This window comes from Cydia fagiglandana, chromosome 8 (assembly GCF_963556715.1).
Source record: "Cydia fagiglandana chromosome 8, ilCydFagi1.1, whole genome shotgun sequence".
Classification (NCBI taxonomy): domain Eukaryota; kingdom Metazoa; phylum Arthropoda; class Insecta; order Lepidoptera; family Tortricidae; genus Cydia; species Cydia fagiglandana.
In genome coordinates this window covers 21,342,480-21,358,035 of record NC_085939.1, presented here as the reverse complement: position 1 = coordinate 21,358,035, position 15,556 = coordinate 21,342,480, and the positions used below count along the sequence as shown (strand labels likewise).

Below are 15,556 nucleotides of genomic sequence, written 5' to 3'. Positions count from 1 at the left end.
TTCGAACATGGTCAATATTCTTGTTGTTTGTTTGTATGGCAACTTTTAAACGATGCATGATAGGTAGGGGGTGCTCGACCAAATATCATAGAGGGCCCCGAGACAAAATAAAGTACATTAAATAAAATTCAAAATGGCCGACTTTATTTTTATTTTTTCAAGTTGGTCCGAGCGCGCTGAGATTCGACATGCGGTGAGCCTGGGGGCCCAAGATTACAATACCAAAATTTTTTTTGGAAAAATTCAAAATGGCGGCTGACACGGGCAAAGTCAAATTTCCAAGTAGGTTAAGCGAGCCCTAAGGGCGAGCTTCATGCCGGGAGTCCGAAGGCCGACCCCGGCGGAAGGCCGAAGACCCGGAGCCTGCACTCCGACTCCCAAAACGCGAGGCCGAAGGCCGAACTGCGTGAATTCGGTGCTTCCAAGCGTTCTACCAAGTCGACTGTCTTGATGACCGAAGTTGGCGGGCCGAATGCCCGACGGCGAAGTGTCGAGGCTTGCGAAGGCCGAAGGCCGAGCTACGCGTAGGGCCGAAGGCTCACGAGAGGGGGAAGTTGGAGCTTAAGCACGACCCAACACTTTTCCTATTGGGAGTCGCTTTTTGGGAGTCGGAGTGCAGGCTTCGGGCCTTCAGCCCTCCGCCGGGATCGGCTTTCGGCCTCCCAGCCTGAAGCTCACCCTTCGGGATCGCTTAACCTACTTGGAAATTTGACTTTGCCCGTATCCGCCGCCATTTTGGATTTTTCCAAATTTTTTTGACATGGTAAGTTTGGGCCCCCAGGCTCGCCGCATGCCGAATCTCAGCGCACTCGGACCAACGTAAAAAATTAAAAAAAGTCGGCCATTTTGAATATTTTTTAATGTTTTTTGTTTTGTCCCGAGGCCCTCTATAAAATTTTGGTCCAGCACCCCCCACCTATCACGCATCGTTTAAAAGTTGCCATACAAACAAACAACATGAATATTGACCGTGTTCGAATCCCGGTTATGTATGATAGATTTAAAAAAATGAATGCCATTATTATTAAATTTAAAATCGGAGCCATGGTTCCTAAGAACAGATTTCGCTATCACTTATAGTTTCTGACTTCTCCATACTGACCCATTTGGATTGATCACCCTGTATACTAGGTAGTTAGGTACCTAGTTGTCGGAGGTTGTAAATAAAGAACTCTCACGCCTTATGAATAAATTAGTTTATTGTGACGTCAGAGCTGTTACGACGCAGTGTAAATGTATAAAATGTCCTCGTTCCGTGAGAGTGCAACAGTAGGTATAAATAATAAAAATAATTTATAATAATAAATTAATGGCGTTACATGCCAAGCGACTTGATCCGTTGGTTTCTGCCCGGCGATTAATCTGAAACAAATTATAATATTTTTATTAATAATGTACATTCTAGAAATTATCATTATCATTTTGTCTTCGTATTTTTGCGGTGTTTAAGGTGTTTTCATAATTTCAATCGTGAGGTCTATGGATATAGGCATTAAAATGAGGGACATTTTTTGTACACTTAGGTAAAGTCCACTTAGGTACATTTCCGGTAAAAATTAACCAATAATTTTATATACCCACCTACTCGTAAAATGTGACGATTTGTAAAGTCCAATATATGATTTTTTTTATTACCTACCTAGACTAAACTTGCGATCGACAAAAAAAACCCGAAAAAAGTAAATTCTGAAACGAAATTTATATTTTTACGAAACTTGTAATTGTAAGTCCCTCAAAAACATAACCTTTGGTATGTACCTACGGTACCCGGATACGTTATGGGCTTATGGGTCATCTTAACTAAGACACAAAAGAATTGCCTATGCAGAAAATTATTTCCATTTTACGATGGCTAACTTTAATACAAGCTAATACTTACGTACATTACAAATGACTACAGACGCTACTCACTTATTCCTCTTCCTCTTCTTCCTCCTCTTCCTCCTCCTCCTCCTCTTCTTCCTCCTCCTCCTCCTCCTCCTCGACGGCCTCCTCCTCGGGCTCGTACGCGGGCTCCTCCTCCTCCTCGGGCTCGGCCTTGATGTCCTCCTCGCCCTCGGGGGTGTCGGTGTCGCCCTTCTTCTTGCCTGGTCGCTCGCCGAACCATTTGGGCAGTCGCGCTATTGGTGGTAATATTTATATTAGGAACAGTACAAGATACGTTCTGGAAGCCTACCACGTTCATCGGCATCAATCTATCTCAATTTCCGCATTTTAACTGCAAGCGAAAGAGATAGAGATCATAGAGATAAGACGAACTCTTTGAAGAACCACCCCGGTCGGACTCTAAACTCTGAAATTCTTGCAAGCTACTTAGATTTGCCGAGCTAATCAATAAATATATTTCTTTGTTTATTTTTCTAGTATTAAAACCCCACTGAACATTCATGACCAGTTCGATTCAAAGATGAGATAAAATTGACATTATTATGAAATGAATTAATCATGTAAAACTATATCCCATAATCTAAATAGATATTACCCAATTTTCAGCTAGGCATGTTTATAGGAAGCTTTAGATTCTGATTACCTACTACTACGAGTAGAAGCGCAAAAATTCTATATGAAGTAGGCAAGGAAAGAGTTGTGAAAGTTAAAAGCATATAATATTTATTTAAAGCAGAATAAAAAATAATGTTGATTTTGAAATCATAATTATAGATATGACCATATGAAAAATAAATATAATAATATTTAGTATATTTACTTAAACTAAGATAATGTTAGTAGTTTAAAATGCAGGTTCACTAGTGTTAAACAAGACCCAACCAAAATTACAAGCAGAAAAAGATGAAGGCGGACAGTTCTCGAAGCGTCGTAAAAGTTTATCGCCGAAAGCTTTTCGCTGTGACAGCTGTCACCACAGCACAGAGGGCTGCGTACTGAGTACTCACCCTTTTGTCGGCCTCCGAACTGCTCGGCCTTCTCAGACCACACCTTCTCCAGGAAGTCCTTGTTCAGTTTCTCTAGGTCCTAGGTCATAACACAGGGGGTAAATACATGACAGGTGGTAACAGGGTGCGAGGACCAGGTCCAGGTGGTAACACGACCCGTGAGGTCTTAAAACTATGTTTGCTTCAAGTCTTTAGACATTTTGGTTTTAACTAAAGCGTTTGAAATTGTTAGCTTTAATTATTCAGACTTGAAACAACTTAGCAGTGCTTCAGAAGACATTCACATTACAAAGTTCTTTAGGATTTGACATGTATGACGTGTTCAAGGCATGCCGTGACGACATGCTGGGGAAATCGAATGGGATACGTAGAATCACACAAGGTACCATTCAGGGCCCCTTACTTCTAGTCCGATTCATAAACTGTTCCATCCTGTCGTTCCACATCTTATCCATCATCTCTGCCATAAAATTATCGTAGCCCTGTATTTAAAATACAAGTTCAATGACAGGTGTTGATTGATTGAAGGTAAAATTCACAGTTCGGCATGTCAAGTATATTGTATTGTTACATGTGCCATCCATGTACTCGTAGGTTATTTTAACTTAATTACTATAGCCTTACTGAGTTATATTAACGAATTTAAATTAGTCTATTTTTCTTAATGTGTGTATAAGACCAGCTTATTTGTATGGTATCGGTATTACGTAATATAAATTTGGGTTGGTGTTCTACGTGTACTTACACCCTCGAAGAGTTTCTTTTTGTCGTCGTATGACCGTGTGTCCACGCGCCGCTCGTATTTCGACGCGACCTGGATCTTGGGCTGCAAATAAAAATAAATAATTTTACATACAAAACAAAAATCATTTATTACTGACAACATTAGAATTAAGTAGTAATTTGCAAGGTTGACAAATTCAAATCCGCAACGTAGGTAGGTTTATCTGGAAGGTACAAGTGGTACAACCATAAATCAGCAACAGGCATCGTCGTTAATACACACAAACAATAAAGCTATCCGCAACAGGGCTTCGTCGTTTTCCCTTATGTTAATTATTATAATAAAGTCATTTTAAATGTCCGTCCCAAATCGCCTCCGGCCCAAAAATTCCCACACTAGCACATTATTAGCAATTATGAATAATATGAGTTCAGTCTATATAATTATTGAAGTCAGTCTTCTTGTTTGTAGACAATAAGTTACTTGAAAAAATAGTGTTGACAGATGGAAGTTCATACTAGTATACCTTTACTCGTACAAATTGTAGGAAAAATCGGAAACACTTAAAAGTACAGACACAAAATTGTTTAAAAGATACTTACGGGGTGCTTGCCTGTGAGGGCTTCGGGGTCGAGACCCTTCTTTAAGGCCTTGTGTCTGAGCTGCTGCTTTTGTCTTTCTTTGAGCTCTTTTAACTGATGACAAATAACAATTTGTTAATCAATGGTTCATTGTGCAAGCACATTTATCTGAAATATAGGGACGAAGGATAGGGTAGCGAGACTTACATTACTTCACAAAACTAAATCCTAAACATGTTTACAGCAATTTTTTGGATACGAACATGAGAACATGATGATAATAGATTTATCAAAACACTCAGCATTAAATAGACTCTGGCTAACTTAAATTACATAATATTCTTCAAATGTATTAGCTCTGCTAAGAAAGCATTTTTAAAAATTGGGTTGTAAGTGTATTTTAAAAATGTATTGTATAAAAATAAGACTCACGTCGTAGTCCTGCCTCTTCTGTCTCTCCTCGAGATCGTACTTCTCGGTCTCGAGCTTGACGATGCAGTCCCACAGCTCCTGGGCCTTGACGCGCAGCTTCTCCGTGGACAGGTTGTCGATGTTCAGCGGCTTGATGCGGATGGACAGGGAAATCCTCTTCTCCTCCTCGAGCTGCTCCTTGGTCTTGTTGCGCTCGAGTTGAGCGTTGGAAAGGCCGAACTGGAAAAATGACGTTCCTTTATCAAATCTTGTTACCACACTTTGAAAATCTCTATGTTCGACTAACGGGAAGTATTCTGAACGGCTAAGTTTAAAACATCTAGTCGATTTTCTTTTGATAATATCAATATTATTATTCCTGTAATTTTTTATCTGACGAAATCAACATTTTTAAATGCCTGATTTGCAACACGTTCGATGAGAATTATTATTTTAATTCCAACGACCTCGACTAAACTTGAATATAGGTAGCCAAGCGCGGCACTAGCTTGAATATTTGTATCGCAAACATATTACTAGAGTCCATGTAAGCTAGTTCTGCAGCGACTTCGCAAGCAACATTGTGGAAGCACCACGATGACGTTTATAGTGACGCCCAGTCGCTGATGCCAAGCAGGTGCAGAACAAACTTAGACGGCCTATACTAAAAGATTTGGTCTCCTTTGTAAATATAAGTTGAAGAACGATGAGCTCTTTCGTCACCAACATAAAGTTGCCCCTAATTTATAAGTTTATACTGACGTTATCACTCTTCTTCTGGATGGTGAAGTTGGGTCCGGTCTTGTTGGAGTCCTTCATGGCCTGCAGCATGGCCTGGCGCTTCTTCTCGGCCTCCTCGAGCCGCTGCCTCTTCTCCTCGATGTCGCGCTGTTTCTTCTCCTCCAGCTCGCGCACGCGCCTCTCCTCGTCCTCCTTCTTCTTCTGGGCGAGGCGCTTTTCTTCTTCAGCGCGGGATACCTGGCAAATTATGATTACATTAATTAGAACAATGCTTTTGATATACTTACTCGTATGATGATTTTGTGGATTTTTTGTGATGTTGGCTAAAATCACTACCTCTTTATTGACTTGTACTTGCATCGTACATGATTGCATCATTGATTTGCCTTAGATTCAATGGAAATATATTTGAAATTGTATGTGTCATTTGCGGTCTAAAAATTAACTTCATCGGCATATCTGTCATATTTTCGCCTTGTGATTTTTCCTGGCTCGACAGATACCTACTTAAATGACATATAACATATTAAGATAAAGTTTTGTGACCAATCGCAAGATATGTAACATTTACATAGTTGTTTTGGTTTTTCGCTATTTATTGAAATCGTTTGGGAGAATGATACTTTGCTATAAATTCGCATTTGGTTTTAGATATATTTATTTATTTGGTGACAGAATATTAACGGGATAATGAATAGATGATATAGTTATAGATGGAGGGACGGTGTTGTCAGGTGCTCACCTTGCGCTTGGCCTGCTTCTCCTTGAGGCGCTTGAGCTCGTCCTCCTCCTTGGCCCTCTGTTTGCGCCATTCGTTGATGTAGTCCTTCAGCTGTTCGTCCAAGTCTGACCGCTTCTGGTCTTGACGCTGTCAACATAACACAATCATTTTAAATTTATTCCAAGCTTAATATCACAATCAGGTTAATCTTTCCTATAATCAGCACGTCATTTAGATTCATTTATTATTATTTGTTTCACTGACTTCAACTGCAATGACCAGAAAATGGAATTAAAATCACAACTAATCATAATCTTCATTTTATATAGGATATAATGGATATGGATATGGGATAGAAATACAGATAGTGGATATTCCAACATTCTGATGAATTTAAAAGTTTGGATATCAGTGTAGATTTCCTGTATTATATTGCTAATTTCATTATATTGCAACAAGTAGACAATTTTGTAGGAACAAATAATATTGAAACTGTGGTAGGTACCGGAAATTTAAATAAATCGTGGAAAAATGGGGGTATTCAAACTTACCTTGATGAATTCGACATCTCCGCCTCCCTCGCCACTGTAAATACAAAAAACTCGTTAATCAACGAAACAACCCAAGTAGCATGGAAGTGTCGGCAACATCAATATACCAGCCAATTTAGAACTTAGAGTGATTTAAGAGACGTATAAGAGTGTCAGAAAAGATTTAAGCTGTATAAAAGGTATTTTACCGACATTATACAGCTCAAGCTGTATAAAATCATTATAAAGGATTCTGCGGAATCATGGGGTGCTTTATCAGAATATAGAAAATCTACTATAAAACTAAAAGTGTTGTGAAACACTACAAGCTAATTATATCGTAAAAGCTGTATACAGGCTGTATTGTAGTAACACTTGGCACTTTTAGCTGTATAAAAGTATCTGTCAACTCCGTTTTAAAACTTTAAGTGTTGTGAAACACTACAAGCGAATTTTATGGTAAGAGCTGTATACAGGCTGTATTGTAGTATCACTTGGCACTTGTAGCTGTACAAATATATCTGTCAACCCCGTTTTAAAGCTATTTCTTATGGCGTAATTTTACTCTCCTATAAGAATAGTAGTTGTATAACTTCTGTCTGTAAGGGTATTATAAAACTAAACGAATAAATGACAGCTATAGTACAGCTTTTTTCTGTATTACTGACAGAGTCGCTTATTTCGGCGTAATTTTACACTCGTAAAAGTATATATTTCGACCACGAAAATAAAAAATTGTAATGAACAAGATTAATAATTTAGAAAATTATGAAATGGAACGAAGAATAGACCAAATACATTTGGACCTAAGGGTTTTTTTATTTGTTATACGGATCTCTAAAGAGACTTATAACTTATGTACGGAGAACCGAAATACAGCCAAATGAATACAAATCTTCTATTCTAAAGCTGTTTTAATTCCAAAAGCTGTAAATGACACTCCATTTATTACACAGCACAGCTACTAAGATTATAATGCTCTCCAACTATCCTGTAAGCTGTTTAAAAATTGTCGCCATTTTACAATGAAACAAAAAAGTATTTGTAAATATAATTAAGGAAATACTTGCAAATATTAAGCAGACTAACATCGTGTTATGATTACCAGCTAAAATAAATTAACTTTAGCCTTAGAATTAATATTTATAAAACTTTTTGATATTCTAACCTTAAAAACAAACACTAACTTTCCCGATTTTTGATATTTTCCTTATGGTTTCTCTTTGTTATTTTGCAGGCGCGTGAATATTTTACCAGAAAAGATACATAGGTTCACAATAAATAATAATCGGCACTTACAAATAGTATAATATTCCACTTAAGTCCTCTATAATATTTACTTTTACTTTTACCATCCACTATAACACTTTATTGTCGCCATTACTATATTACGAATGAACAAGATTAAGACATTTTAGTTTCCTAAATGACTATTATTCTCTTGTAATCATTTTTAAAAACTCATTTAAAACTCATATTCTTATATCGTACTTATAAGAGATTATCTGTAGTGTTAAGGTTTCCTGTTACACCGAAATATAGCTGTAATGCAGCTATTATGCAGCTTATGTCTTGCTTATACAGCTACTCTACAGCTCTAATAACGCGAAAGGCTGTATAATTTGGGCCCTTTTTTGACTTATAAGGGCTTTATAAGCGCTTATACAGCCTTTGTACAGCCTAACTGTACAGCTTATAGTATACAAATAAACTTCAATACAGCTTATATACAGCTTGCAATGCTACTTGGGAACAGCTGTAGGATGTTAATGTTATGAATACCGTTCTTATGACGGACGGTATTAGTGAGTGCGGACGGACATCTCCAACCAACAGGTGTTACGGCGACTCTTCCTTCGTTAGTTTTATTGTCATCTATCATTAGACTCCATTATGAAAGCGAATTCGGTACATGTAATCATGTATATTGAGCCGATTTTTATTTTGTTGTAATTTTATTTACCTATATCGTCAGATTCTGATAAGATTTGGCAAATCTGAACAGCTCCTTAAATACTGAGCAGAATACATACGACAACCCAATTTGGGCACAAAAAATGTTTATAATTTTTCGCGGAAGATTTAGTCAGAATTTAGATTTTCAGAGAAAGATTTTGTAAAACAGTAAAATTGCGCTTATATTTTATAGGATAGGGAACTATAAATCCGCCAAATTCATCGAAATCAGACGAAAATAAGGGTATAAAAAATAAAAATCGGCTCTATTGTTAAATCTTTAGTTCTCCTAAATCCTAAAGCATTAGCACTTGGTTTTAGAATTTAGTGTGTGTTTAATTTACTGTTTTTTTAATCTGTAGTTTGTGTTTGAGTGCTATTAGGTTATGACATATAAAATTACCATGGGGTGTAGACATTAGATCACACGTTAATATGTACAAGGTATCATGCTTGATGCCGTCCGGGCATGCTGCGCCAGTATCCACTGACCGAGTTGCGGCGCGGGCGACGCCAGCACAATTTCGAAAATAGATCGGCTACCGGCGGTCGAAAATAGACACGCTACGGTGACGGCGGTTTACGCCGCCCGGTCATCTGGCCACGGTATTATTGGATTTCGGGATTCTACAGATCACACCCGCGCCTTTAATGTTAATAAGTAGTTACATGTTAGTGACACCAGAGAGGTGCGACTTACGCGATCGACGGTCTACTCCTAGAAAAAGAAAACAACGATCAGCCGCTACTCATCGACCAAACCAAACTGTAAAAGCGGTGAGGGGTTAGCGCCACACTGCTGCAACTGTAGCCGTTCGTACAATTTTGTATAATTTTCCTATCTAAGCTTTAGTAGAGATTAAAGTTTGCCAATTCATTCCAATTTTCACGGCTACAAGCGAAGCGACTTTAATATGATAACTGTTGGAACTACTTACTCTTGCCTGGGAGCGGGCCTGCACCGCGGCGACAGCGAGGAAAAAGAAAAAGTACACAGATTAAAATATATTCCGCAGATAATCTTATAACATTTAACATATATACGACATAAAAGACAAGATAGAATAAAGCTTACCGTGTTAGTGCGAACGATCACACAAAAACCTGAGGGCCTACTAAAGATAACAATCTTACATCGACAAACGCTAAACGAAAAGAAAATATGTATGGGATAATAGATGCTAAGAAAAGTAATGTTTCTGTTTCCACACATTATTTAAGTTTCGATTACCGTTGTCGATCACCTATTGTCATCTTGGCTAGGCCCTCGAAGCCGAATGAGTGTTTAGATATTCACAGTGCGCGAAAGATCAGCTTACTTACTTCTCTTGTTACACTGATCTTTCAACTGAAACCTGGTGCATGACTTGCATGAGTATTAGAAAAGTAGTCGAGTTAAGCGCTTGGTGAGCGGCGGTCAGTCTGAAAGCAACAGAAGCGGAGACTTAAGCGCTAGAAGCGTTAGAGAAACTTAGCCTAGTTTAGCGAAGTTAGTGTGAGTGCCGGATCAACAAGGGCACGCCACTTACTTCCTGCAACAAAAGAGAAAAATAGGAGTAGGTGAGGGCGTGCACAGGTCCCGTGAGGGCGGAGAGCCATGCCGGCCTTATTCTACACTGAAATGAAGACTCGCCAAGACAATCAGGCCGAGAAAAGCTGAAGTGGTCCAAACCAAAACCAAAATCTAATCTGAACTAATTTGTTGGAAAGATAAGACGAAAGAAAGAGAAAAGCTTCGAACTTACGTCTCCGGGACTTCTTCTTCTACTTCCTCCTCCTCGGAGCCACTGTGGAAGAGAGACAGGTGAACATCGGGGTAGACACATATACATGCTTGGCGCTGACACAAATGGAAACATGGTGGATAGTTGTGGTACAAAATGTTAACAAAGGGATGTATTCATTACATCAAAGTAAATATTGACATTGGGAGTAGACAAGTAAACATTGACATACAAGGGGGGTAACATGTCAGACATGTGTCATCTATAAGTGTGTGTTGTTGTGTGTTTATTTGAATGTGTAGTGATGTGTATACTTACGAGTATTCTTCCTCGTCAGACATGGTGGAGGGCTATGTAGTCTGCAAAGTAAAATATGATGGTTAAATTGTTGCTTGCTCTTTCAGAACTTGCAGACTACCGCAAACATCAAAATATATCTGCATCTCTATCGTTCGAATTGGCAAGAACATATAGAATGGCAGATAACGAGAATCGATGTTGGATATTGGCGGAAGGCCTTTTGCTGAATGACTGTAATTAAATTTAAAGCTCGGAGAGAGCCGCTGGACTTGGAAAGGTTAAAGGACTGGAAACTTGTATTTTTTTCTAATGTCCTGCCTTTATATCACTATTTGGAATTTGCCTTCTTTATGCCACAAGTCGTACATTTAGTTCTATATCCCGTCACCGTTATATCAGCATTATCAGTATGTGTAACGCTTGATTCAAATCTTCCTCTATTATATTTTTGATTGTGTTTCATGCGACTGATTTTGTCTATAAAATGTTTATTTGTTTACTTATATTATATAAGTAGTAACGATTGAAACTGGTCAATATAGATATTTGTTTATTTTCAAGTTCTTTTCAGATTTGCAACGTAAAGTGTTTAACATAAATATTGTTACACAGGTATTTTTATTGTTTCAATTATCGCAATGCAAGTCATCAAAGTCATAATCAATTCCAACTTCTTTTGCGTCTCATCTCAACTCCAATATACCTAATCAAATTATGCTTTATATCAATCTGCGTCGATCTTTATTAACAATTGTCAATCCTTCATCAAATCAAGTCACGGCCGATCAACAATCAAATCTAGTAATGACCGCCGCGTGCCAAATGCCGCGGAATGCGTGTGGGCGCGGGGCGCGAAAACTTTAAAAATCCTGCATATTGTTTATGAAGAAGTTATTTCGGGAGATATCTCGTAAAGCACACCTACTGAGCTGGCAGGCGTTCAACGAAAGTGTAAAATTAAACGGTGCCTTTGCCTAGGATTCGGATTTCGACGGACCTTGAATTCAGTTTAATCTGTTGGAATTCTTAACTGCCTTATTGTCTTCGACAGGCTTAATCAAATTTAAAATTATAGGGGTCATTCCCTAGATTTATTCCTTATTCTTTTTACAGTAGGTATCTATATTTATCATAAGTAGGTTTCTATACGTCCTTATTATAAGCAACGAAGAAGATATCTTTATTATCAACAACGATCAGTTGACGAGTAATACTAGTTCTTAGTTTCAGATTTCCGCCATTTGATCTTTAAGTTCATAATGAATATCTTCAATGTATTTATTTATGTCTTCATAAACGTCCTCATTATAATCATCATTTACCTTCCGTCCTTTAGTTATAAATTCAGTATGAACTATTATGATCACTGGTCGTATTTATTTACTCAAAGGTCAACAATTATACTTGAGGCTCCTATATTAAAGTTTATCAATCTTCGCTCAGTTAAATTGTATCCCATTCAACTTGCTTTTCCATATATCTCATCAAGGGATTGGAAGCGAAGGAATTGTCGAGAAAAATCTGGAGCAACGCACTCGACTGTCAGATGTTTTGTAAGTGGGAGGATATATTTAAATATGAGTGGCTTCGATCTACTGCTTGCCTTCAGCAGTTTCAGTGGGAAAAGTATTCAGAAATGTGGATTATACTTTGCCTATTGTGACATATATGTTATGTTATTCATTTTTCAATATTCTTTTTTGTTTTATTTTAAGATCGTTTACCTCTACGTTGTAAAGCTCAAATTGATGTTAAATAGTTTAGTATAAAATTATGTCACAATACTTAACGTATTAATTTTGACACAGGCATAAGTTCATGTTCGTTGGATATCGTCGAAGTATCGTTTCCGGTTTCGTTTGTTTAAATTTGTTTGTGCTGTAGATGGTACCTACTTGACCTTTTAACATTTTGCTATTTTTACTTGCGGGTTCATGACTTTTACATTTTTAAAGAGAAAAAACGTTTAGAGGTACCTAAACATAATTATTAAAGGACAAACGAATTTGACGCAGGCCATTGTGTAGGTATAATAGACATGTGCAAACTGCGGAAATTAAACAGTTCAGATTATCGTCGGTACTTGTACATTTTTCTACTTCCGTTTTATTCATATTTCATGAGTTTCATGACTTAAATTTGTTAACTGACCCACTTTTAAAACACGTAGGTACATGAAGAGTATTTTTTATGCCACTTTTTGTTAAAAACGTTATTTTAACGTGAGTTTCATAACTCACAAAAATTTGCCTCTACTTACTCCGCGAAAAATGTGTCAATAAGAGTGTGTGTAAGTGTATCATGTAACGTAATCCGCGCTATACAAGGCGCGCGCGCAAATCCCAAAATAGCTCCGTCTTCCGTTACACCGTTTACACTACACTTTAAACTTCAACTTGAAGCCTGCAGATACAGTCCTTGGTCACAACACTAAACTCTTGGAACTTCACTCACTTACGTCGCAAGGGGGTAAGGTGGTCCGGTCCTCGGTTGGAATGTGGAGTCCGCAGCGACCGACGCGGCTCTGGCGGCGTGCGCCCGAGCACCGAAGTCGCCTCGCGATCTATTTTCGGCACTCACTTTTGGCTCGGCAGCTCCGATTTCTTGATCCACCCTTTTTCTTTCCCCTCGTAACGTTTCCGTTTGTCTCTATCAGTCGTTGTGAAAAGGATAGAGATAGATGCTTTCGAGTTTGGAGTTTCGATGCGCTGGACGGAAGACGCGGATGCTGTGGGCGGCTTCCGATGTTTACTGAGCTTCCGATCGTGTAATATCATATGTCATATGTTACGCACCTGATGATACAGGACAGCCCTCAATATATCAAATGAAAGAGCTCATTTTGAGAATATGTAGTACTTATATTTTTTTTATAATTTTAAAATATTGAAGTTATTTAAGAAAATATCAAAAAAAAAACTATTATATCCGGCCCTTTATATCCGAAACCACTGGGTCAAAAATTTTGAAAAAAATACCTACACAAAATAGTTCTTTACCTATAAATGACAGGAAAACCTATTAGAAATGTGCAATCAAGCGTGAGTCGGACTTAATGTACGGAACCCTTGGAACGCGAGTCCGATTCGCACTTGGCCGGTTTTTTTTCTTTGCAGTTTTTTTTACTGACGGAAACGGCTTGACAGACTATAGGCAAAGTTACCTAAATGTGATATTACCTACATCTCCCCCACCTGGCCCAACCATTACCGGTTTTCGACGCAATGTCCACATGAGCGACTTCTTTAGAATTATTTTCTAGACTAGATGAACCTTTCTATCATGGAATTTTTTTCTTATTCAGTATCATCGTCAGCGCTTTCAATCCAGAATCATGTGAAAATTACCTCGTTTTTGCAAGCTTTTATTTAAGTAAGAAAAGTACAGTCAGCGATAAAAGCTTGTACCAAAAATGAAATTTTTGCCAAACACTTATTACAAGCTTTTATTTAGTTTCACCTGTCCCGTTGTCTGTCGTTCTGTAATCAAATCTTGTAAGTTAAATTTGATCCACTTCCCGGTTTCCTATTGAGCTGAAATTTTGCATGCATGTAGGTATAAATCGGATGACAATGCAATATTAATTGAAATTGAAATTGAAATTATTTATTTCAGGCATAGAACCCATAGTGTTAGTACAAAATATATAATTTAACTACCTATATCTATGTTAGTGTACAATATGTAAATTAATAAATACTTAAAACTACTTAATACTATTTTCTCAAACATGCAATGAAATATTGATGTTATGTTCCTTATAATAGGCTGCGAAGTATGACGTTTCAGGTGCGGCTAGGACAAAAGGTCGTTAATGGAATTTCATACACATCTTGCAGGCCTAGGCCGGTAAAGTCCTCTTTTTTAATTTTCATTTCACAGATATTTGTGACACAGCATCGTGGCATTCATCCATTAAAAAAAATTAGAGGCAGTATTTGCTTTATGGTTCGTAATGACACTCTGCCACTACGCCTATAAAAAAAAACCAAAATACCAAGGTTTGCTATAATTTGCAGTTTTATTTGTAAAATTCAACATGAACTTAATAAATAATACATTCTATAATTTTATAATTTTAAATTATAAAACTACACAAATAAAAACATTTAAAATATTTCATCTAAACGTTAGCGGTAAAAAGGTCTACTCAAACACGCGCAGTTATATTTTTTAAATTGTTATGGAGGTAAAGTTGAAAAATATTCATTCTGTTTTATTGGATTTATGGTGTTGATTTTTTGACTTTAATATGAGTTCCGGCGAAATAATGAAATTAATATTAATTGTAATCGTAGGTGTTGGAATTGGCAGCGTAAGCAGAATTGATTTTAAATAACGCTGCCTCTGCCGCCAAGTCAAAGACGAAGTATGTATATGGTTGCTTATGGCAATTTACTCCATGCATAAAGCAACGATGTATGTGAAACATGATATCAACATGAAAGACTATGTAAACTTATGTGACGAAAACGACAGTCAGACGGATACAAGGCGAAAAAATCAAAGATACATGAAAATATACGGGTAGTAAAAATACACGACTCGTGTAAAACATACGCGTGATAATGATATAGGTACGTGTTGGTTATATTTTGGGTGTAGTTTACTTTTAGTTTTTTCTATAAATAAAACTTGGGTTTCGTGGATTTTTTATTTTATTTATTTCATTGCATGTTTGAGAAAAGCACTATACATACCTCGGCGGGAAATGGGGTTGCCCGCGCTCAGACCTATCCGGCCTCGCTTCGCTCGGCCGTCTATATGTCTTCGGCCGGCAACCCCTTTCGTCCCGGCCTCTGTAGTAATGTACTATTATTTTGATGATGCGTTGGGTTCGTGCAATTGATTCCAACGCCTCATCAGTGGGCAGTCTACTCTATCGACAAATGCGCTTAGGAGACTGTTGGTGCTGCCCTGCACTCTACGCAATAGGGATGCCGCTCTTTTACGCATAATAGCGTAAAAGTCATC

The 15,556-nt window shown here is 37.7% G+C and overlaps 1 protein-coding gene and 1 long non-coding RNA gene across 10 annotated transcripts in view; one reads left to right on the top strand and one right to left on the bottom strand.

The window, feature by feature from the left end:
* LOC134666865 (uncharacterized) overlaps positions 1-15,556 on the top strand; it is a 53,709-nt gene that overhangs the window by 26,172 nt on the left and 11,981 nt on the right. The window lies entirely within an intron of this gene.
* On the bottom strand, positions 1,180-13,160 carry LOC134666786 (troponin T, skeletal muscle). 9 transcript variants are annotated; one of them, XM_063524081.1, is made up of 15 exons: positions 13,037-13,160; positions 10,601-10,641; positions 10,304-10,345; positions 10,088-10,090; positions 9,497-9,514; positions 9,259-9,276; positions 6,624-6,657; positions 6,094-6,219; positions 5,373-5,588; positions 4,632-4,850; positions 4,221-4,313; positions 3,640-3,720; positions 2,895-2,973; positions 1,912-2,120; positions 1,180-1,362 (listed from the first exon to the last, which is right to left on the bottom strand). In XM_063524081.1, exons 2-14 carry the CDS (start codon positions 10,621-10,623, stop codon positions 1,912-1,914), a joined length of 1,161 nt encoding a protein of 386 aa, XP_063380151.1. In that variant the 5' UTR covers positions 10,624-10,641; positions 13,037-13,160; the 3' UTR covers positions 1,180-1,362. The 9 variants fall into 9 exon arrangements, with proteins under 9 accessions (XP_063380151.1, XP_063380149.1, XP_063380148.1 ...); XM_063524079.1 differs by lacking the exons at positions 2,895-2,973; positions 9,259-9,276; positions 9,497-9,514; positions 10,088-10,090; positions 10,304-10,345 and adding an exon at positions 3,298-3,376 and having other exon boundaries at positions 13,037-13,158; XM_063524078.1 differs by lacking the exons at positions 9,259-9,276; positions 9,497-9,514; positions 10,088-10,090; positions 10,304-10,345 and having other exon boundaries at positions 13,037-13,157.

Coding starts and splice junctions, on each gene's coding strand:
- LOC134666786 (XM_063524074.1), bottom strand. CDS start 9,771: ATGTGTGGAAACAGAAACATTACTTTTCTTAGCATCTATTATCCCATA. Junction 4,314..4,631: donor AGAAGAGGCAGGACTACGAC/GTGAGTCTTATT, acceptor ATTTGTCATCAG/TTAAAAGAGCTCAAAGAAAG. Junction 2,121..3,297: donor GTTTATGAATCGGACTAGAA/GTAAGGGGCCCT, acceptor TACCACCAATAG/CGCGACTGCCCAAATGGTTC.